Here is a 16,696-nt window from a genome sequence, read left to right as displayed (position 1 = left end):
TGACTGCTGTGTTTAATCTATACTATAATGTAGAACAGGTTGCATCAAAAGCTGTTGCTGTATTCCCTGGACTTTGCATTACAGGGGAGATCATTGTGTAAGCTTCCACTGCTCGACCATTTATCCTAGATTAACTTTGTGATAGTTTCATATCATGTGCATCTTTTCATTTTAAAAGTATAAGGCATCTCCTACAGCATGAGTTAAGAGTACTTGCTTGTATATAATTAGTGCAAACCTGCTACAGATGCTTCAGTTTTGTTACATTTGTTTTTATTTTGTTTGGAGTTGAGTGGAAGGTGTCATTTATCATTGAGGTAAGAAGAATCTTTTCAACCAGACCAAAAGTAATGGTAATCAAGGAGCTTCTTTTTAGGCTGAGATTTTAACTCAAACCAAGCGTTTTGCTTTTGGTTGAAATTATTTTATTGTTTTCGTTAAAGAATTTAAAATATCATATTTAAAATGGATATTTTATTTTTTAAACTATTTTTCTGATGGTGTTAAATTTATCAAAAATGATTTTTATAAAAAAAATTTAAAAGCACTTTTCAGTGTTACACATTCATTTTTTCCTAATATTTTTTTTTATTTTTTTATTTTGAGTCGAGAATTGGAATCCTTACTCATATTGGAAGATGCGTTAGGGTACCTTTGAAAATGTAAGAGTTGGAGCAACATAGATTTGTTTGACCATGAGCGGTTCAGTAGTAAGCCATAATTTAAGTCTGCTTTGGTATCATTTTTGTTTTCTGAAAAAGGGACCAAGAATCAAACTTGGGACTGTTTTTAATCTCTGCCATTTCACCTGATATTTTGTTACCATATTATTTAACTATTTTTTTGGTAAATTTTGTACGCCTTTACGACTTCGACGGATTGGTGAGTGGGATGTATGTTGGGTCCAATGGTGTGGGAATCTTCAATCTTTCTTTGCTTAGGTAAAGTGCATGCTCCATGTTTAAGGAACAAAGGACCAATCTTTATAAAAGGCTCTATCTAAGGGCCAGTTTTCATTGCGGGCTAGTTTTCATTGCTTTTAAAAAGTGCTGTGGAAAAGTATTTTTAAAAAGCTTGATTTAAAATTTGAATGTTTAGCATTACTGTTAAAAAGTGCTTTTGAGAAATAAAATGTCCATTTTAAACATGTTATTATCAAGTAAGAAATATATATCTAAATAATATTTAAATTAGTTAATATTACTATATTTTAGTAATAATATAAAAAAATTATTATAACTTGTTAATATTAAAATATATAAAATATAAATTGTAAAATTTTTTAATTAATAAATATTAATTGTACAAAGCCCAAATTGCCCGGGCCACTAAAACCAAATAAACAAGCCCAAAACAATTCCTAGCCCAGCAAAAAATAAACCAACCCAAACCCTAAGCAGTATGACTTCCCCTCTCCAGCCGCCCCAAACTTCGGAGCCAATCTCCTCCACGTGCGCCACTCCTCAACGCGCGCCATGGCTTGCGCGCCGCACCTGCACAACAAACAGAAACAAAACAGCAAGAAAAAGGGATAATAGCAAACGAAATAGGATTTATTTTTATTATTTCGGGCTATAAAAGCCCTATTTTCATGTACAAAAAAAAATACAGAGGGGATTTTTGGTGTAAAAGAGGACGGAGATATACGAGAAATAGAAAAGAAATACAGAGAAAATTTATTTTTCGAAGGTTTTCTACTTGGTTCATCGTTTCTTTTTGTATATATCTATATTATTTTTTCTTTTATTTTCGTTTTAGTTTACTTAAAACAACAAAGAAAAGAGAGGAAAAGGCTTGCCTTTAGCTGAAACCGTCGAATCGGTCCCCCTCCGTCGCGATCGGAGGTCGGAGCGTCGTCGGAGGCCGTGGAATGGCTTGAGCGGCGGCGGCGGCATGGAAAAGAAACCCTAGCAGAGAGTTTCTCTGCTATTGCTTTTAAAAAAGGGAAAAAATGAATTTTGGTGAAAAGTTTGGCCTTTTATAGTAAAAACAAAACGGCGCCGTTTTAGAAGCAGGATCCGCGCGTTGACCCGACCCGCAGGCAGGGTCCGCGCGTCCTGACCTTAGATCGTCTATTTGCGCATTCGGTCCTTCAATTTTTTAAATCGCTTTCGAATCAGTTTTTGTTTATTTTTAATTTGGCCCACATATTTCTGTCGTTGTTCATTTCAGCCCATATCACTGCACACCGTTTTGGAGAGGTGGCTTATTTCCGATTTGGCCCTCCATGTAACTCGCGTGTCGCGATTTGGCCCATTAGTTTGCCTAAATTTCATTTATTTCTAGTTATTTTAACTATTTAGTCCTTTTTTTTTTGCGATTGGTTGTTTTTTTTAATTTGTTTTCTCCCATTATTTATTATTATTGTTATATTATTTATTACCATCATTAATATTATATGTATTTTTATATATAGTGCATACGCATAGTTTTTTTAATATATATATATATAGGTATATTTTTATAGTATGCGTATGTTATATATTTTCACATGTTTTATTTCTATTTTATTTCTTAATCTCTCTCTATATATACACTCTTATATTTTTGTTTCAATTTTTTTCTTTTTTGTAGACATGTATATACATATGTAGTTTAAATTGAAGTGATGGTTTCATGCCATGCATTAATATTGACCACATTTCTAAAGAAAATATATTTTGGTCTTGACAAAGTGATTAAATCATCGTCTTTTATAAATTTTCAAATATTTGGCATTTATGATTCTTGAGAAAAAACCGTATCCTAACTTACAGGATTGCTATTATTCTTCGATGAATTTAGAACGCTAAGTATTCATTTTGCATTAAATTCGCAAATTTTAAATAAAAGCTTATTCTTGGGAGTTCAAAATGTTGGGTCCTAACTTACTGGTCCTGATATTTTGACTTCTCGAAATAAGAATTTTCAAAAGCAAAAGGCAATATTCGGGTATTTTGAAGATTTAAAAACATTGTGCCCTAACTTACTGGGTGTGGTGTTTTATTTCTTTGAAATAAGAATTGTCTTATTATTTTAATCCACTCATGAAATAAAAAGTTTCCTTTTAAAATCTTTTCAAATTTTCGACACCAAGGCATTTAAAAAATCAATTTGGTACCAATTTTGGGCGTTACGAGGGTGGTAATCTTTCCTCGTGCGTAACTGACTCCCGAATCTATTTTCTCAAATTTCGCAGACCAAAATTATTTTTAAGGTGGGCCGATCACACCTTAATAAAGGATCGGTAGCGACTCCAGTTTTTATTTTTAAGTCGAAACTAAAAATTTTTGTTTTTAAAAAACGGTTTCGACAGCTTGGCGACTCCACTAGGGAAATTAGAGAGTTGAGCCATAAACTGATCATATTTGTCTTTGTGTCGAAAATCAAAAGTTTTTAAAAAAATTCATGAGTTCCCTTCGCACTCATTGATGTTTTATCATGGTATTTTGGCAACTTTGCATTTGCATTTTCCATTTCACCCTTTAAGTGGGAGCGAGAAACTAGTCCTTCGTGAGGTTTTCATCTCCGTGCAGGGTAGTGGACCGCTTCCGGGATACATCTGTACCTATGTCTTCGTGAGATTTTCATCTCCGTGCAGCCATAGGAAAATGTATTCCCCTGAACTAAACTCGATCCATATGAGCCTATAATGGGTGAAGATCGAGGAATCTGCTGGTTCGAGTACCTTTACCTTAAAAACCAAACTGCATATAGTGAACCTTAGGAACTTACCCTAGGTAGAATTACTCTAAACCTTAGTAGATACCTGACTAGGAGTTTTATTATTTCTTGATTGTATTGGATTTAATGTTTATACCCGATACTAACCCGTTTTGTTTTGTTTTGGTTATGATTGCATTGCATTTGCATTGTAGAAAAGAGATGTTGATTCAAGTTTGATTACTAGTTTAGAAAGCCTATCATAAGAAAACGGGTTTCTTGATAAAATGGAAAATAGTACGGCAGCCTGAATATATTCCAAGAAATACAAGAAGGGCGATGGAAGAATTCGTGACTTTACTTTGGGGCCCAAGGATTCAAGATGATTTGTCTAAGAGCTTTCAACATTCCAAATTTCTTAAAGAAGCTAATGAGCATTACGAGGATAGGCAAACAACGGATTGCGACTAGAATCAAGCAGAAGGAGCTAGCAGTGACATCCATTGGAAGTTCGCGAGGTTTATCTTAACATCCGGATGAAAAAGGAGAAGATGTCTTTGCTTCGAGTATGAGGGCAAAGCCGTATATATATCCACTTTATGTAAAGAAATTTGTCCTTTAGTAAGGTTTTCTAAATGGAATTGAATCAGAATCAACGTCTCTTTATGTATTCATTTCATGCATTCGCATTTCATTACATCATATGCATCAAAGATTATTCAAAGATCCTAATTAACTAAAATCATTGCTCAGTTAACCTGGAATCCAACCAACCAACCCAACACCGATACGGCACTCGAGCAAAGACAAAAGATATGGATCAGAGATTAGAAAAGCTCGAACAGTACCAGAATGAGATGCAAGACCGGCTTCAGCTACAAATGCAGGAGCGGTTAGACAAGATGAAGCAAGAAATGTTTGAGAAGATGCGGGAATCTCAAGAGGATATAGTGGCAAAGTTAACCCGACTGATAACTAAGGGAGGTGACAAAGGAAAGGGCCCCATGGCAGATGTCGATGAGGGAAATGATGATGAACTTTTCTATCCTCCAGGTTTCACCCCTCCGCATGAGCGAGCTCAAGCTGAATACCCGCGCAAATCTATTGTCACCATCATGCCTCAGCAATTTCAAGCTGGTGTTTCGAACCTCCAAACTGGGCCGGGTTTTAATCCCGAAAATAATCCTATTAACTCTGCCATTCCTGACTTTGATGAAGTGGTTGAGAAGGAAAGAGTGAAGGAGGAGTTACCGAGACAGTTAGAGGAAAGATGCAAGTGGCTCGAGGAGAAGTTCAAGGCGATGGAAGTCACTGAAAGTTATCGAGGCATTGACGCAAAAGAGCTGAGTTTAGTGCCAGACCTTGTACTTCCTCATAAATTTAAGATGCCTGAATTCGAGAAGTACAATGGGACGACTTGCCCAGAGGCTCATATCACCATGTTCTGCAGGTGAATGGCGGGATATGTTAACAACGACCAACTCTTGATACATTGTTTCCAAGACAGCCTTACAGGGGCAGCATCCAAATGGTACAATCAATTGAGTTGTGCCACGATTGGTTCATGGAGGGACTTGGCGCAAGCATTCATGAAACAATATAGTCATGTGACAGACATGGCTCCTGATAGAATCACCCTTCAGAATATGGAGAAGAAGCCGAGCGAAAGCTTTAGGCAATATGCACAGAGATGGAGGGAGGTCGCAGTCCAAGGTCAGCCACCACTCTTGGAAAAAGAAATAAACATGCTGTTCATTAACACACTGAAGGCACCATTCATTACACATATGTTGGGGAGTGCCACAAAAAGCTTTCCCGACATAATCATGGATGGCGAGATGATCGAAAATGCCATAAGAAATGGAAAGATCGATGCTGGAGAGAGTAACAAGAGGTCAGTCTCAAGGAGAAGAGAAGATGAGGTGAACAACATGGGTTACTCTAAATCAGTTACTGTAAGTCAGCCAAGAAAGGTGGCTGCTAACCAGCAAGGTTCATCGAGACAGGAAGCTGGTACAGGACAAAATACAGAGAGGCCCCGATTCACGCCGATTCCAGTACCATATAGGAAACTGTATCAAAATCTGTTTGATGCCCATGTTGTTTCCCCTTTTCCTGTGAAGCCTCTACAACCTCCGTATCCCAAATGGTATGATGCGAACGCGCAATGTGAATACTATGCAGGAATTACGGGACACTCGATTGAGAATTGCACTGCCTTCAAGAAGCAAGTTGAAAAACTCATCGACATGGGTGTTGTCAAGTTTGGTGACTCATCAAGTGCAAAAAATCCATTACCCAATCATGATTGATAATGGAGGGAATGCAATGCTTTCTGGTCAGATATTCGCCTGGGAGGTGTTAAAAATAATGGGACTGCAGAGGAAACCCCTATATTATTTAGAGTCTGTTAGAGTAATGTTCAGAACACATTTGTTGCTTTTAGCCTAGAAGCAATAAGAACTCCTTTGTGAAATAGGCTCATGTCTGAACATTATTATTTTTAATGAATACATTCTTGCAATCATCTTTGAGCAAATGTTCTTTCAGTCTTTACGTTTTCTTCATTCTATTGGATTTCTCCTGCCAAATCATTCGTTCGTTTATTCATATTATTCATACATTCTTTTTTATATTTTTTTGGTACCCACTATGGGTCCCCAAATATCAATGACATGAATGACACTGCTACAGATTTAGAATCTCCTTTTGAGTGAGACATGTGTTTAGAGGGATCTCACAACTTTGAAGATGACATTGATCGTAGCTTATTTCTGGACTTATTGAGGATGGTAGAACAATAAGAGAAACAAATTTACCTCATGAGGAGATAATAGAGACTGTGACCTCGAGGGAACATGCATGACCGAAGAAATAAAGCAAGACATTATTGAGTTACTTCGAGAGTTCAAAGATGTCTTCGTATGGTCATACCAGGATGTGCCCGTTTTAAGCGCTGTCATTGCAATCTGAACAACAGTACGATATCAAAAATTTACGGTATGTTCAAGGTGAATATCATGAATGGTGTAATGAAAACTCTACTGGGGCAATGCCACTCTTTCCAGTTTATCAGGTTTTTCATTGAAGTTGAAATTCTTTCTCTTTGAGTCTTGGCTGAGCTGAAGTAGGATGAAGATCCAATCTCGGTACAATTAGTTGAACCTAGTTGAAGAAAAAGGCTAGAAACTATTCATCAAGGTCAGATGTACCAAGAAATGAATGATGCGAGCCTATAGCAAAAGGTTCATCTTAGAGAATTCCACGAAGGTGACCAAATGTTGAAGATCCTCCTTCTACAAAAAAGGATTTTAGAGGAAGATGGATGCCAATTTAGGAGGGTCCGTATGACATAAAGAAAGTCTTTTCTAGGGAAATCTTGATGCTGAGTGAGATGAATGGTAAAGATTTTCCAAGCTCTATAAACTCGAATTCAGCTAAGAAGTATTTTTCCTAAAAAGGTGGGACCAAGGTGAAAGCCTACAAAAGGCACCTCGAGTAAAAAAAAAAAGAGAAATGGAGAGGCCAAGGTGAAAACCCGCAAAGGGCACCTTAGACCAAAGGGATTTGAGTTGAAAACCCAAAAATGGCGGCTCAAATGTTGATCAAGGTGGCGCTTGAAGTTATCAGAGCAGCTCAAATATGACCAGAATGGGGCATGCAGTGGTCTTGCTATACCTGAATCAACAGGAAAGGGTAGGCGACATCCTGGAGCATCGATGAAGTACTATAGATCTCCTAAACACGTGTTAAACTCAGAATGGTTTTCAGAAAGTCGGTACAGAGAAGTTCAAGCTGCGATATCTGGGGCACCTAATCCTTATACTTTGTTATTCTTGGAACGTTTTATTCATTTCCAAAATATGCATTCCTGAATCAATGTCTTTGTTATCCATCTTTATTATCATTTATAATTTATTTCATTTTGAGTTATGCTCAGAACCAATTCAATTTTATCCATCATTTTGTTCTATTTGCAAGTGTGTTGCATTAGAATAATAATTAATGGACTAATAAAACTTTTACAAGGGAAGTTTTGCATATTACTCTAGAAGTTTCTGAATAATATAGGAACCTCAAACAGGACTATTGTTTAGAACGCACCAGGTTGGAAATCTGATAAAGAAGAGTTTAAATTAATACTATCCCTTCGAATTTTCTTGTCTAAATTGAATAAAATGGCAAGATGTCGTGTTGGTGACAAAGCTTCCATGAACAAGCAAGCAATGATCACCGAATAATAAGAAGAAGTTGTTCTTGGAGAAGATTTCTTCATTTATGCATGAGCATTTGGTACAACACCTTGGGAATGGTGTAAGAGACCAAAAAGTTTCACATCCTGTATCCTTGAATTGTGATAACAGAGGATTGAGAAAATGCCAAATCTTTTACTCTTGGGTTACAATGGGAAAAGATGGTACAAATTTTTCATCCCAGTGGATCAAACTTGGAAGTTTACAGTGGGGGGCAATCTGGTCAAGTGCTTATTGGGTTCGCCAGCCGAGCAAAAGGGCGCTATAGCACATTAGCGATAAAACCTTAATAAACTTGAAATAATAATAACTCAAGCGTTAAAATATCATTTTCATGACATTTTGCATTCATTCAAATGTCATTCATACATGTCTAGTTAGGGGCATTTGATTCATTCTGATCATGACATCCTAATCACTAGGCATAATTAGGTTCATAAGATGAATCATACAGGTCATGTTTCACAGAGAATAGATCGGTAAAATCATAAAGCCTTATCTCCCTGAGCAACAGTGGAGCAGGTTGAAAAGCAGCAGATATTGTCTTCATGTACTGGCGTGAAGTAGATCAAAGATAGCAATCTTGTCTTCCCATACTGGTGGTGAAGTAGATTGAAGAAAACAGATCTTGTCTTCATGTACTGGTGTGAAGTAGATCAAACATAGCAGATCTTGTCTTCCCATACTGGTGGCGAAGTAGATCGAAGAAAGCAGATCTTGTCTTCATGTACTGGCGTGAAGTAGATCAAAGATAGCAGATCTTGTCTTCATGTATTGGCGTGAAGTAGATCGAAGAAAACAGATCTTGTCTTCATGTACTAGCGTGAAGTAGATCAAATATAGCAGATCTTGTGGCGAAGTAGATCGAAGAAAGCAGATCTTGTCTTCCTGTATTGGCGTGAAGTAGATCGAAGATAGCAGATCTTGTCTTCATGGCGTGAAGTAGATCAAAGATAGCAGATCTTGTCTTCATGTATTGGCGTGAAGTAGATCGAAGAAAACAGATCTTGTCTTCATGTACTGGCGTGAAGTAGATCAAAGATACCAGATCTTGTCTTCCCATACTGGTGGCGAAGTAGATTGAAAATACAAGTCTTATCTCCCTGAAGTTGCAGTGGAGTAGACAGAAGAAAATAATCCTATCTCCTTAAAGTTGCAATGGAGTGGACTAAAACCACAGATCGCATCTCTCTCAAGCTGCAGTAGAGCAGATCGCGTTAGATTTATCTTTAAGTTGTAGCAGAACAAGTTGAAGCTATAAGTCTTATCTCCCTGAAGTTGCAGTGGAGTAGATTGAGGATAGCAAATCCTGTTGCTACAATGTATGAATTCTATCTTCCCAACATTACAGTGGAGAAGATTGAAGCGCCGGTTCCTATACCTCTGAAGATGCAGTAGGAAGGAATGAAGCTACTTGGAAAAGTGAAGCACTGATGAAGTCGAAGTCCAACATGACCGGGCAAGATTGGTCTTTCTTAGTCTTTGCTCTATTCCCGTTACACGACAATGAGCAAAGAGGGGCAACTGTACAAAGCCCAAATTGCCCGGGCCACTAAAACCAAATAAACAAGCCCAAAACAATTCCTAGCCCAGCAAAAAATAAACCAACCCAAACCCTAAGCAAGATGACTTCCCTCTCCAGCCGCCCCAAACTTGAGCCAATCTCCTCCACGTCGCCACTCCTCCACGCGCCATGGCTTCTTGCGCCCTTTTGCACAACAAAATGAAACAAAACAAAGAAGAAAAGGGATAATAGCAAACGAAATAGGATTTATTTTATTATTTGGGCTATAAAAGCCCTATTTTCATGTACAAAAAAAAAATCTGAGAGGGATTTTGGTGTAAAAGAGACGGAGATATACGAGAAATAGAAAAGAAATACAGAGAAAATTTATTTTTCGAAGGTTTTCTACTTTGTTCATCGTTTCTTTTTGTATATATCTATATTATTTTTTCTTTTATTTTCGTTTTAGTTTACTTAAAACAACAAAGAAAAGAGAGGAAAATGCTTGCCTTTAGCCGAAACCGTCGAATCGGTCCCCCGCCATCGCGATCGGAGGTCGGAGCATCGTCGGAGGCCGTGGAATGGCTTGAGCGGCGGTGGCGGCGGCATGGAAAAGAAACCCTAGCAGAGAGTTTCTCTGCTATTGCTTTTAAAAAGGAAAAATGAATTTTGGTGAAAATTTTGGCCTTTTATAGTAAAAACAAAATGGCGCTGCGTTTAGGGGCGGGATCCGCTGTTGACCCGACCCAGCAGTGGTCCGCAAGGCGTCTGATTTTAGATGGTCTATTTTGCGTTCGGTCCTTCAATTTTTAAATCGCTTTGAATCAGCTTTTTGTTTATTTTAATTTGGCCCACATATTTCTGCCGTTGTTCATTTCAGCCCATATCACTGCACACCGTTTTGGAGAGGTGGATTATTTCCGATTTGGCCCTCCATGTAACTCGCGTGTCGCGATTTGACCCATTAGTTTGCCTAAATTTCATTTATTTCTAGTTATTTTAATTTTTAACTATTTGGTCCTTTTTTTTTTGCGATTGGTTGTTTTTTTTAATTTGTTTTCTCCCATTATTTATTATTATTGTTATATTATTTATTACCATCATTAATATTATATGTATTTTTATATATAGTGCATACGCATAGTTTTTTTTAATATATATATATATATATATAGGTATATTTTTATAGTATGCGTATGTTATATATTTTCACATGTTTTATTTCTATTTTATTTCTTAATCTCTATATATATACACTCTTATATTTTTGTTTCAAATTTTTTTTCTTTTTTTGTAGACATGTATATACATATGTAGTTTAAATTGAAGTGATGGTTTCATGCCATGCATTAATATTGACCACATTTCTAAAGAAAATATATTTTGGTCTTGACAAAGTGATTAAATCATCGTCTTTTATAAATTTTCAAATATTTGGCATTTATGATTCTCGAGAAAAAACCGTATCCTAACTTACTGGATTGCGATTATTCTTCGATGAATTTAGAACGCTAAGTATTCATTTTGCATTAAATTCGTAAATTTTAAATAAAAGCTTATTCTTGGGAGTTCAAAATGTTGGGTCCTAACTTACTGGTCCTGATATTTTGACTTCTCGAAATAAGAATTTTCAAAAGCAAAAGGCAATATTCGGGTATTTTGAAGATTTAAAAACATTTTGCCCTAACTTACTGGGTGTGGTGTTTTATTTCTTTGAAATAAGAATTGTCTTATTATTTTAATCCACTCATGAAATAAAAAGTTTCCTTTTAAAATCTTTTCAAATTTTCGACACCAAGGCATTTAAAAAATCAATTTGGTACCAATTTTAGGCGTTACGAGGGTGCTAATCCTTCCTCGTGCGTAATTGACTCCCGAATCTGTTTTCTCAAATTTCGCAGACCAAAATTATTTTTAAGGTGGGCCGATCACACCTTAATAAAGGATCGGTGGCGACTCCAGTTTTTATTTTTAAGTCGAAACTAAAAATTTTTGTTTTCAAAAAACGGTTTCGACATTAATTATTTATAAAATTTAATTAGAATATATAAACTATATTTTAAATATTTAAATATAACCATTAAATATTTGTAATTAATATTTTAAAAAATATTTTTTATTTTTAATTAATGATTTTAACACAATTGTAATTAAGCCCCAAGAAAAAAGAAAAAATTTATGTTATTGGAGGGATGAAAAAGTAATTAAGCACTAAAAGTGTTTTTGGGAGAGGCAAAACTAAAATTTTTAGCTTCTTATTTTTAGCTTATTTTCGGAAGTACTTTTGAAAAATACTTTTGAAAAGTTAAAAATTTCAGCCAAAAGTAATTTGTTCTTAACAGTTTTTTTTTTAAAGTACTTTTTTTATCAGAAGTATTTTTTTTAAACAATGAAAAATTGGCTCTATAAGGGTGATAGGAAAGATAGAGAAGACAATTGCTGTGGAATCTGTTGCCTTTATGTCTTTGATGTTCATTTTAAGCAATGCATGATCAAATGGGTCGCTGTTCCAATAAAAGGCTGGCCATCATTGAATGTGCTCAGGGTGTTTAATATCTTCATCGTAATTGAACTGAAATTTTTTCAAAATTTTTTAACTGATCAAAATTATTTTAATTAATTTAGGCGATTAATTAAATTAATAAAAAAATTTACATGTTTTTTTTTTGTTCAAATAAATTTGATACGTGAAAAAGATGATTCTATTATTGATTTTCTTTTGTTTTAATTAAAAAACAAATGACACAATAATAATATTAATTTAAAATTATCATAACAAATATTACATTAAAAATAGGGTAAATTATGCTAATGATTATTCTAAAATAAAGTTTGTCATATTTTAATTATTTTAATTTTTTATCAGTTTAATCGCTCTAATTAAAATAGTTATACAAATTATCAGTTAATAGCTACTATCTTTTTAAATATTATATTATATTTCTTCTTTTTCTCTCTCCCGTTGATTACCACCATTGACTAAAATAAAGAAAATAAAATAAAATGGATATTTTACTCTCTGCCATGTTCCCCCCGGTACCATTGCCGCCATTGTTTCTCTTGCTGATCTCCTCATTCCTCGCCATCAAAATCGTCACTTGAAAATCGATCAACAATTCCGATTAGCCGCCGGTGAAGGGCTCCGTTTACAATCAGCTTTTATATCTAAACTATCTCTACGACTACTAAGCGGAAGCAGCTAAAGAACAACCAACTTACAGGCTACTGGCTTTAGAACAGAGTAAATGCGTCATATTTCAAATGCTCAACCTCAAAGTCACACTTTTAATAGGTTTTGTAGAGGAAGACAATCCGTATTCCACAGGAAGTCAGAAGGAACATATTATTTCGATTTCGCTAGGCCACTGAGAACCATGGATCATTTACAACAGGTTATATAATCTTTTTCTACCTTTGGGCTTTTAGTGTATTTTCTTCTAGTTCGTTTTTGATGTGTAATATTCAGAGAATCAGCAAACAAACATATAAACCTATTGCAAGAAATTTTGGCTCTCCCATGTTAACCACATAATGTCATACATATATGTAAAAGTCCATATATTTTGTTGGTTTAGTATTATATTTGGATGGATTTTTACATGTAGGACAACAGACGAATTTGCAACTATCCGGTAATTCCATATGGAATACACGAATGGTTTACGCTGGTCAAGCTCGTAGTCATCCGGCGACCAGGTATATCTGGAGATAAGTAAAAGATATACACTTATTTTATGCATTTCTTTGGGAAAACTTTTTATCCAAGTTCATCATTGTGAAGAAATTAAGATTCAAGCATAATGGACGGTATATCCCACAAAATTTGGCATTTTAATCAGATTGAAAGCATTCATTGTTAACCAAATAAACAAGAAGTTGAAAGGTTGAAGCCAACAAATGTTGGTAATTCGAGAAGGTTCCAAATTTATTATAAAAACTAAACTTAATTTTACAACTGAAATGGATGATGGATTTTTCCCCAATCGGGCAAACCTTGAAGTTGTAAAGGGACTCAATTGTCTTTCCCTTTACCCATAATTTCCGTGGCCATGAATAAATTACACAACACCAACTTTTTCCGCCCACACCAAAGGCCCCCCTTCTCCTTTTGTCAATATACTTTTATTTACATGACAGCTTTAAGACACATATCTTTAAATAACTATGAATTAACAGAATTTCAAAATAATATTATATACAAACAATGAAATTAGAAAGATATATTCCAATAATAATAAAAAATGAAGCAGCAGTTTAGTTTTCAAGCCAAGAGCCAGAAATCCTTGTGGCGTTTAGTGGTGATCAAATAACCTCCAAGCTTTTTGCTTTTCCTTCTGACTGCAACAGCCATGCAGGTAGCATTTTGGATACAGTATTCCACTACTCCACCTGTCATTCGACTGCCTGCCCACATCATTACCAGACGCCATGTCATCGACTTCTTTTTCTGTCCCAAAACCAGAAGTGCCACTCCTTGTTTTTTAGCTTCTTCCACTATTGTTAGACCTTTCTCTTTCCCCTCCACCACTGCCACCTCTACTTCAACCTAACACTCCAAACCCATAATTAACTGTATGCCTTTGTGAACAGAACAAGACTAGCATGATTATAGGAACTGTTTTAATTTGTTTTGCTGGTAATATTTCATATCAAAATTAATTAGAATTTGATGTTAACTGGCAAAATAACATATATATATATATATAGGTAAAAAAATCCAACTAGTACTTGACTGACTACTATAGCATTCATTATGTCGCAACCTACCTCGGGTCTCTTCTGCTTGCTCATGTTTTGGAGGGAGTAAACAGGTTCACATGCCCTTGGGGCTCTGCTCTTGTCATGATCTTCATTTGTATTTGGCACTGTATTTTCCAGTTATCAGTTTATCTCCTTATATTCGGAGTAATTCAAGGTAATAATCAAAACATTTTTTGATGTTTAGCATAAAAGGAATAAAAAAAAGGGATCAGTTTGGCACCTTGTTTTGAAGGCTTTGTGACATGAAGAAGAACAAGAGTGTCGTGACACTGAACGGTGTGAGAAAGTGCCCACTGTAAAGCTCCCTTTGCTTCGATGCTGGAATCAACCACGATCATGATTTTCCTTCCAATTAAAAACCCAGTTTTTTCTCCATTTCTGGATTTATCTTCCCCAACTTTGCCACTAATTTCATCTTTTTGATCAGTTTTAGAAGAATCCAGATTAGGCTTGGCTTGAATTGGAGGAGACTTCACTCTAACATGAGGCCTAATCCTGTTTAGACAGAAACCTGGCAACCTTGCCCCTGTTCTTCCCATCTCCTAAAATGCCTCACGCTGCTAGGCTTTCACACCAAATGATTATACGTACATATATATGTTTACTTTATGAACCAAATTTCTAGATGATGGTTTGGTGCCATGGGTTTATTTTATTTTTGCAAACTTTGCTTTCTTTTGTTTTGCAATCATGAAAGCAGGTCTTTGGTTTCCTTTCCATTTTCCTTTGTGGGGGCTATTCCTCAACGTGCTTCTCATGAATCCTAGGCCCCTCCTTCCTAGCTTTGCCGATCGGATTGGGGTATGAGTGTCCATACATATTTTTAATATATATTCGTTTTTCTTATGTCTTTCATGTATTTTGAGAGCCATATCTTCATACCCGAGTTCGGAGATGTGCCGGATTGAACCGAGGGACACATGTTTCAAAAAAAAAAAAACCCCGAGTAGGGGAAAAGTTGGAAATTTAGGCCCCATTTGGTTGTACAAAACATAAGTTAATTTCCTTTTTTGAAAAAAAAACATTGAAAAGAACATATTTGATTGAAATCTTTTAAATGGTTTTTGAAAAAATAAAAATGTGAAAATTAAAAAGTAATAAAAATTGTTTTCGCTTTTTTCACTACAAATGTTTTGTAAAAGTAAAAATGATGGAAACAAAAATTTGTCACCGTAGATGAATTAACCTTGAAACTAATATAAATATAAAAATATTTTTTTTCAGAAATTTTTCTAATATTAAATCTAATACTTTGGTTTAAATCCATATAAATGTAATTTTTATTTTATTTCTATTAAAGAAAAATATTTTCACAATTGTATCTCACTTGGGCTATTTTAGTTTTTCTTGTTATTCTTCCTTTATTTCATAAGTGACTTTGTTGTAAAATATTCCTCCATTTCAATAAAAAATTTAGAACAGATAAATTTAAGCAATAAACTTTACAACAAAAAAAAAATATTAATTTTTGTTTACAAAAATAAAAACCACTTGATTATTTGAAAGGTCAAGAATGAAATTAGTTATAACAAAACAAACCCTTGCCCAGTGGATGTGGTTCGAATATCTTTTGACAGGGAGGGACCTTGGAGGCTAATCTACTTGTACATTCTAGCTCGATTGGGGACATTAGTATAAATTAGAGACTTTGTACTCGAAAGCAATGAGTTAGAATGGTTTGGAAAAATGACCATTATTTGAAGCTGGGTGGGAAACCATTTCATAATTTGCACAAGTCTCAAGGTTAATACTAAGGTATGGGCAAAAAATTATTATTCTTCGCCTTGTTTTACTTCTCTTGAGGGAACAACAAATCTAAGTATGTGAAATTTGTAAACATCATTTTAAGAAAATTCTTCTATCCATTTAAAGATGTCCAATTGATATTATTTTAGATTAAACTCGCCCAAGACAATGACCTCTACTAGGCCCTAAAAAGCAATACAAAGAAATGGACTATTGTGCGATGAAACTCGATATATCCTTTATGTTGTCCTAAGCGTTTTGTGTTCAATTTTCTTATTCGTTGATTTGCTTTATACAATTTTATTATATTTAAACACAAAATTAAATACAAATACAATATTCACAATAATCACACTAGCAACAATAATTTCTAAACAAAAATGTTAAGTTTAAGATTATAAAAATAATTAATCCTAATTTCTTCAAGGGTTTGTATTAATCAACCTTTATTGATACAATGCTCAACAAGGGAAGGGTACAGAATAGAGGAGAATGGTTGTTGAGATAGTCAGGGTGGGGAGCCGGAGGTTATGGAGAATGAAGTTGGAGAGAGTTTGCAGGTTGAGTAAAGAGAGAGTAGGCTAATTATTCTTGAAGAGTTGATCTTTTCTTCATTGCTCTTAGGGGATTTATAGGCAGGGGTCCCGTGCTATATGGTGTTAATGTGTTAGACTTGCCATCTAGCCATCATTATAGAGCTCGTGGGAGGGGTGTCTTTGATGGGACGAGGATGTCTCTAACAAGACAAATCTTGTCATTTATTTTGATTTTAATAAGATAAAGCAGTTGA

The 16,696-nt window shown here is 35.2% G+C and overlaps 1 protein-coding gene across 1 annotated transcript; it reads right to left on the bottom strand.

Annotated features, from left to right (window-relative positions):
- Positions 1 to 13,275: 13,275 nt before the first annotated feature.
- Positions 13,276 to 14,910, bottom strand: LOC105771411 (universal stress protein PHOS32). Its single transcript, XM_012592869.2, has 3 exons — positions 14,381 to 14,910; positions 14,167 to 14,264; positions 13,276 to 13,945 (listed from the first exon to the last, which is right to left on the bottom strand). The coding sequence occupies exons 1-3, from the start codon at positions 14,697 to 14,699 to the stop codon at positions 13,661 to 13,663; spliced, it is 702 nt and encodes a 233-aa protein (XP_012448323.1). The 5' UTR covers positions 14,700 to 14,910; the 3' UTR covers positions 13,276 to 13,660.
- Positions 14,911 to 16,696: the final 1,786 nt, after the last annotated feature.

The sequence above is a fragment of the Gossypium raimondii genome, chromosome 5, assembly GCF_025698545.1.
Source record: "Gossypium raimondii isolate GPD5lz chromosome 5, ASM2569854v1, whole genome shotgun sequence".
Classification (NCBI taxonomy): domain Eukaryota; kingdom Viridiplantae; phylum Streptophyta; class Magnoliopsida; order Malvales; family Malvaceae; genus Gossypium; species Gossypium raimondii.
This window is presented reverse-complemented; position numbering and strand designations above follow the sequence as displayed.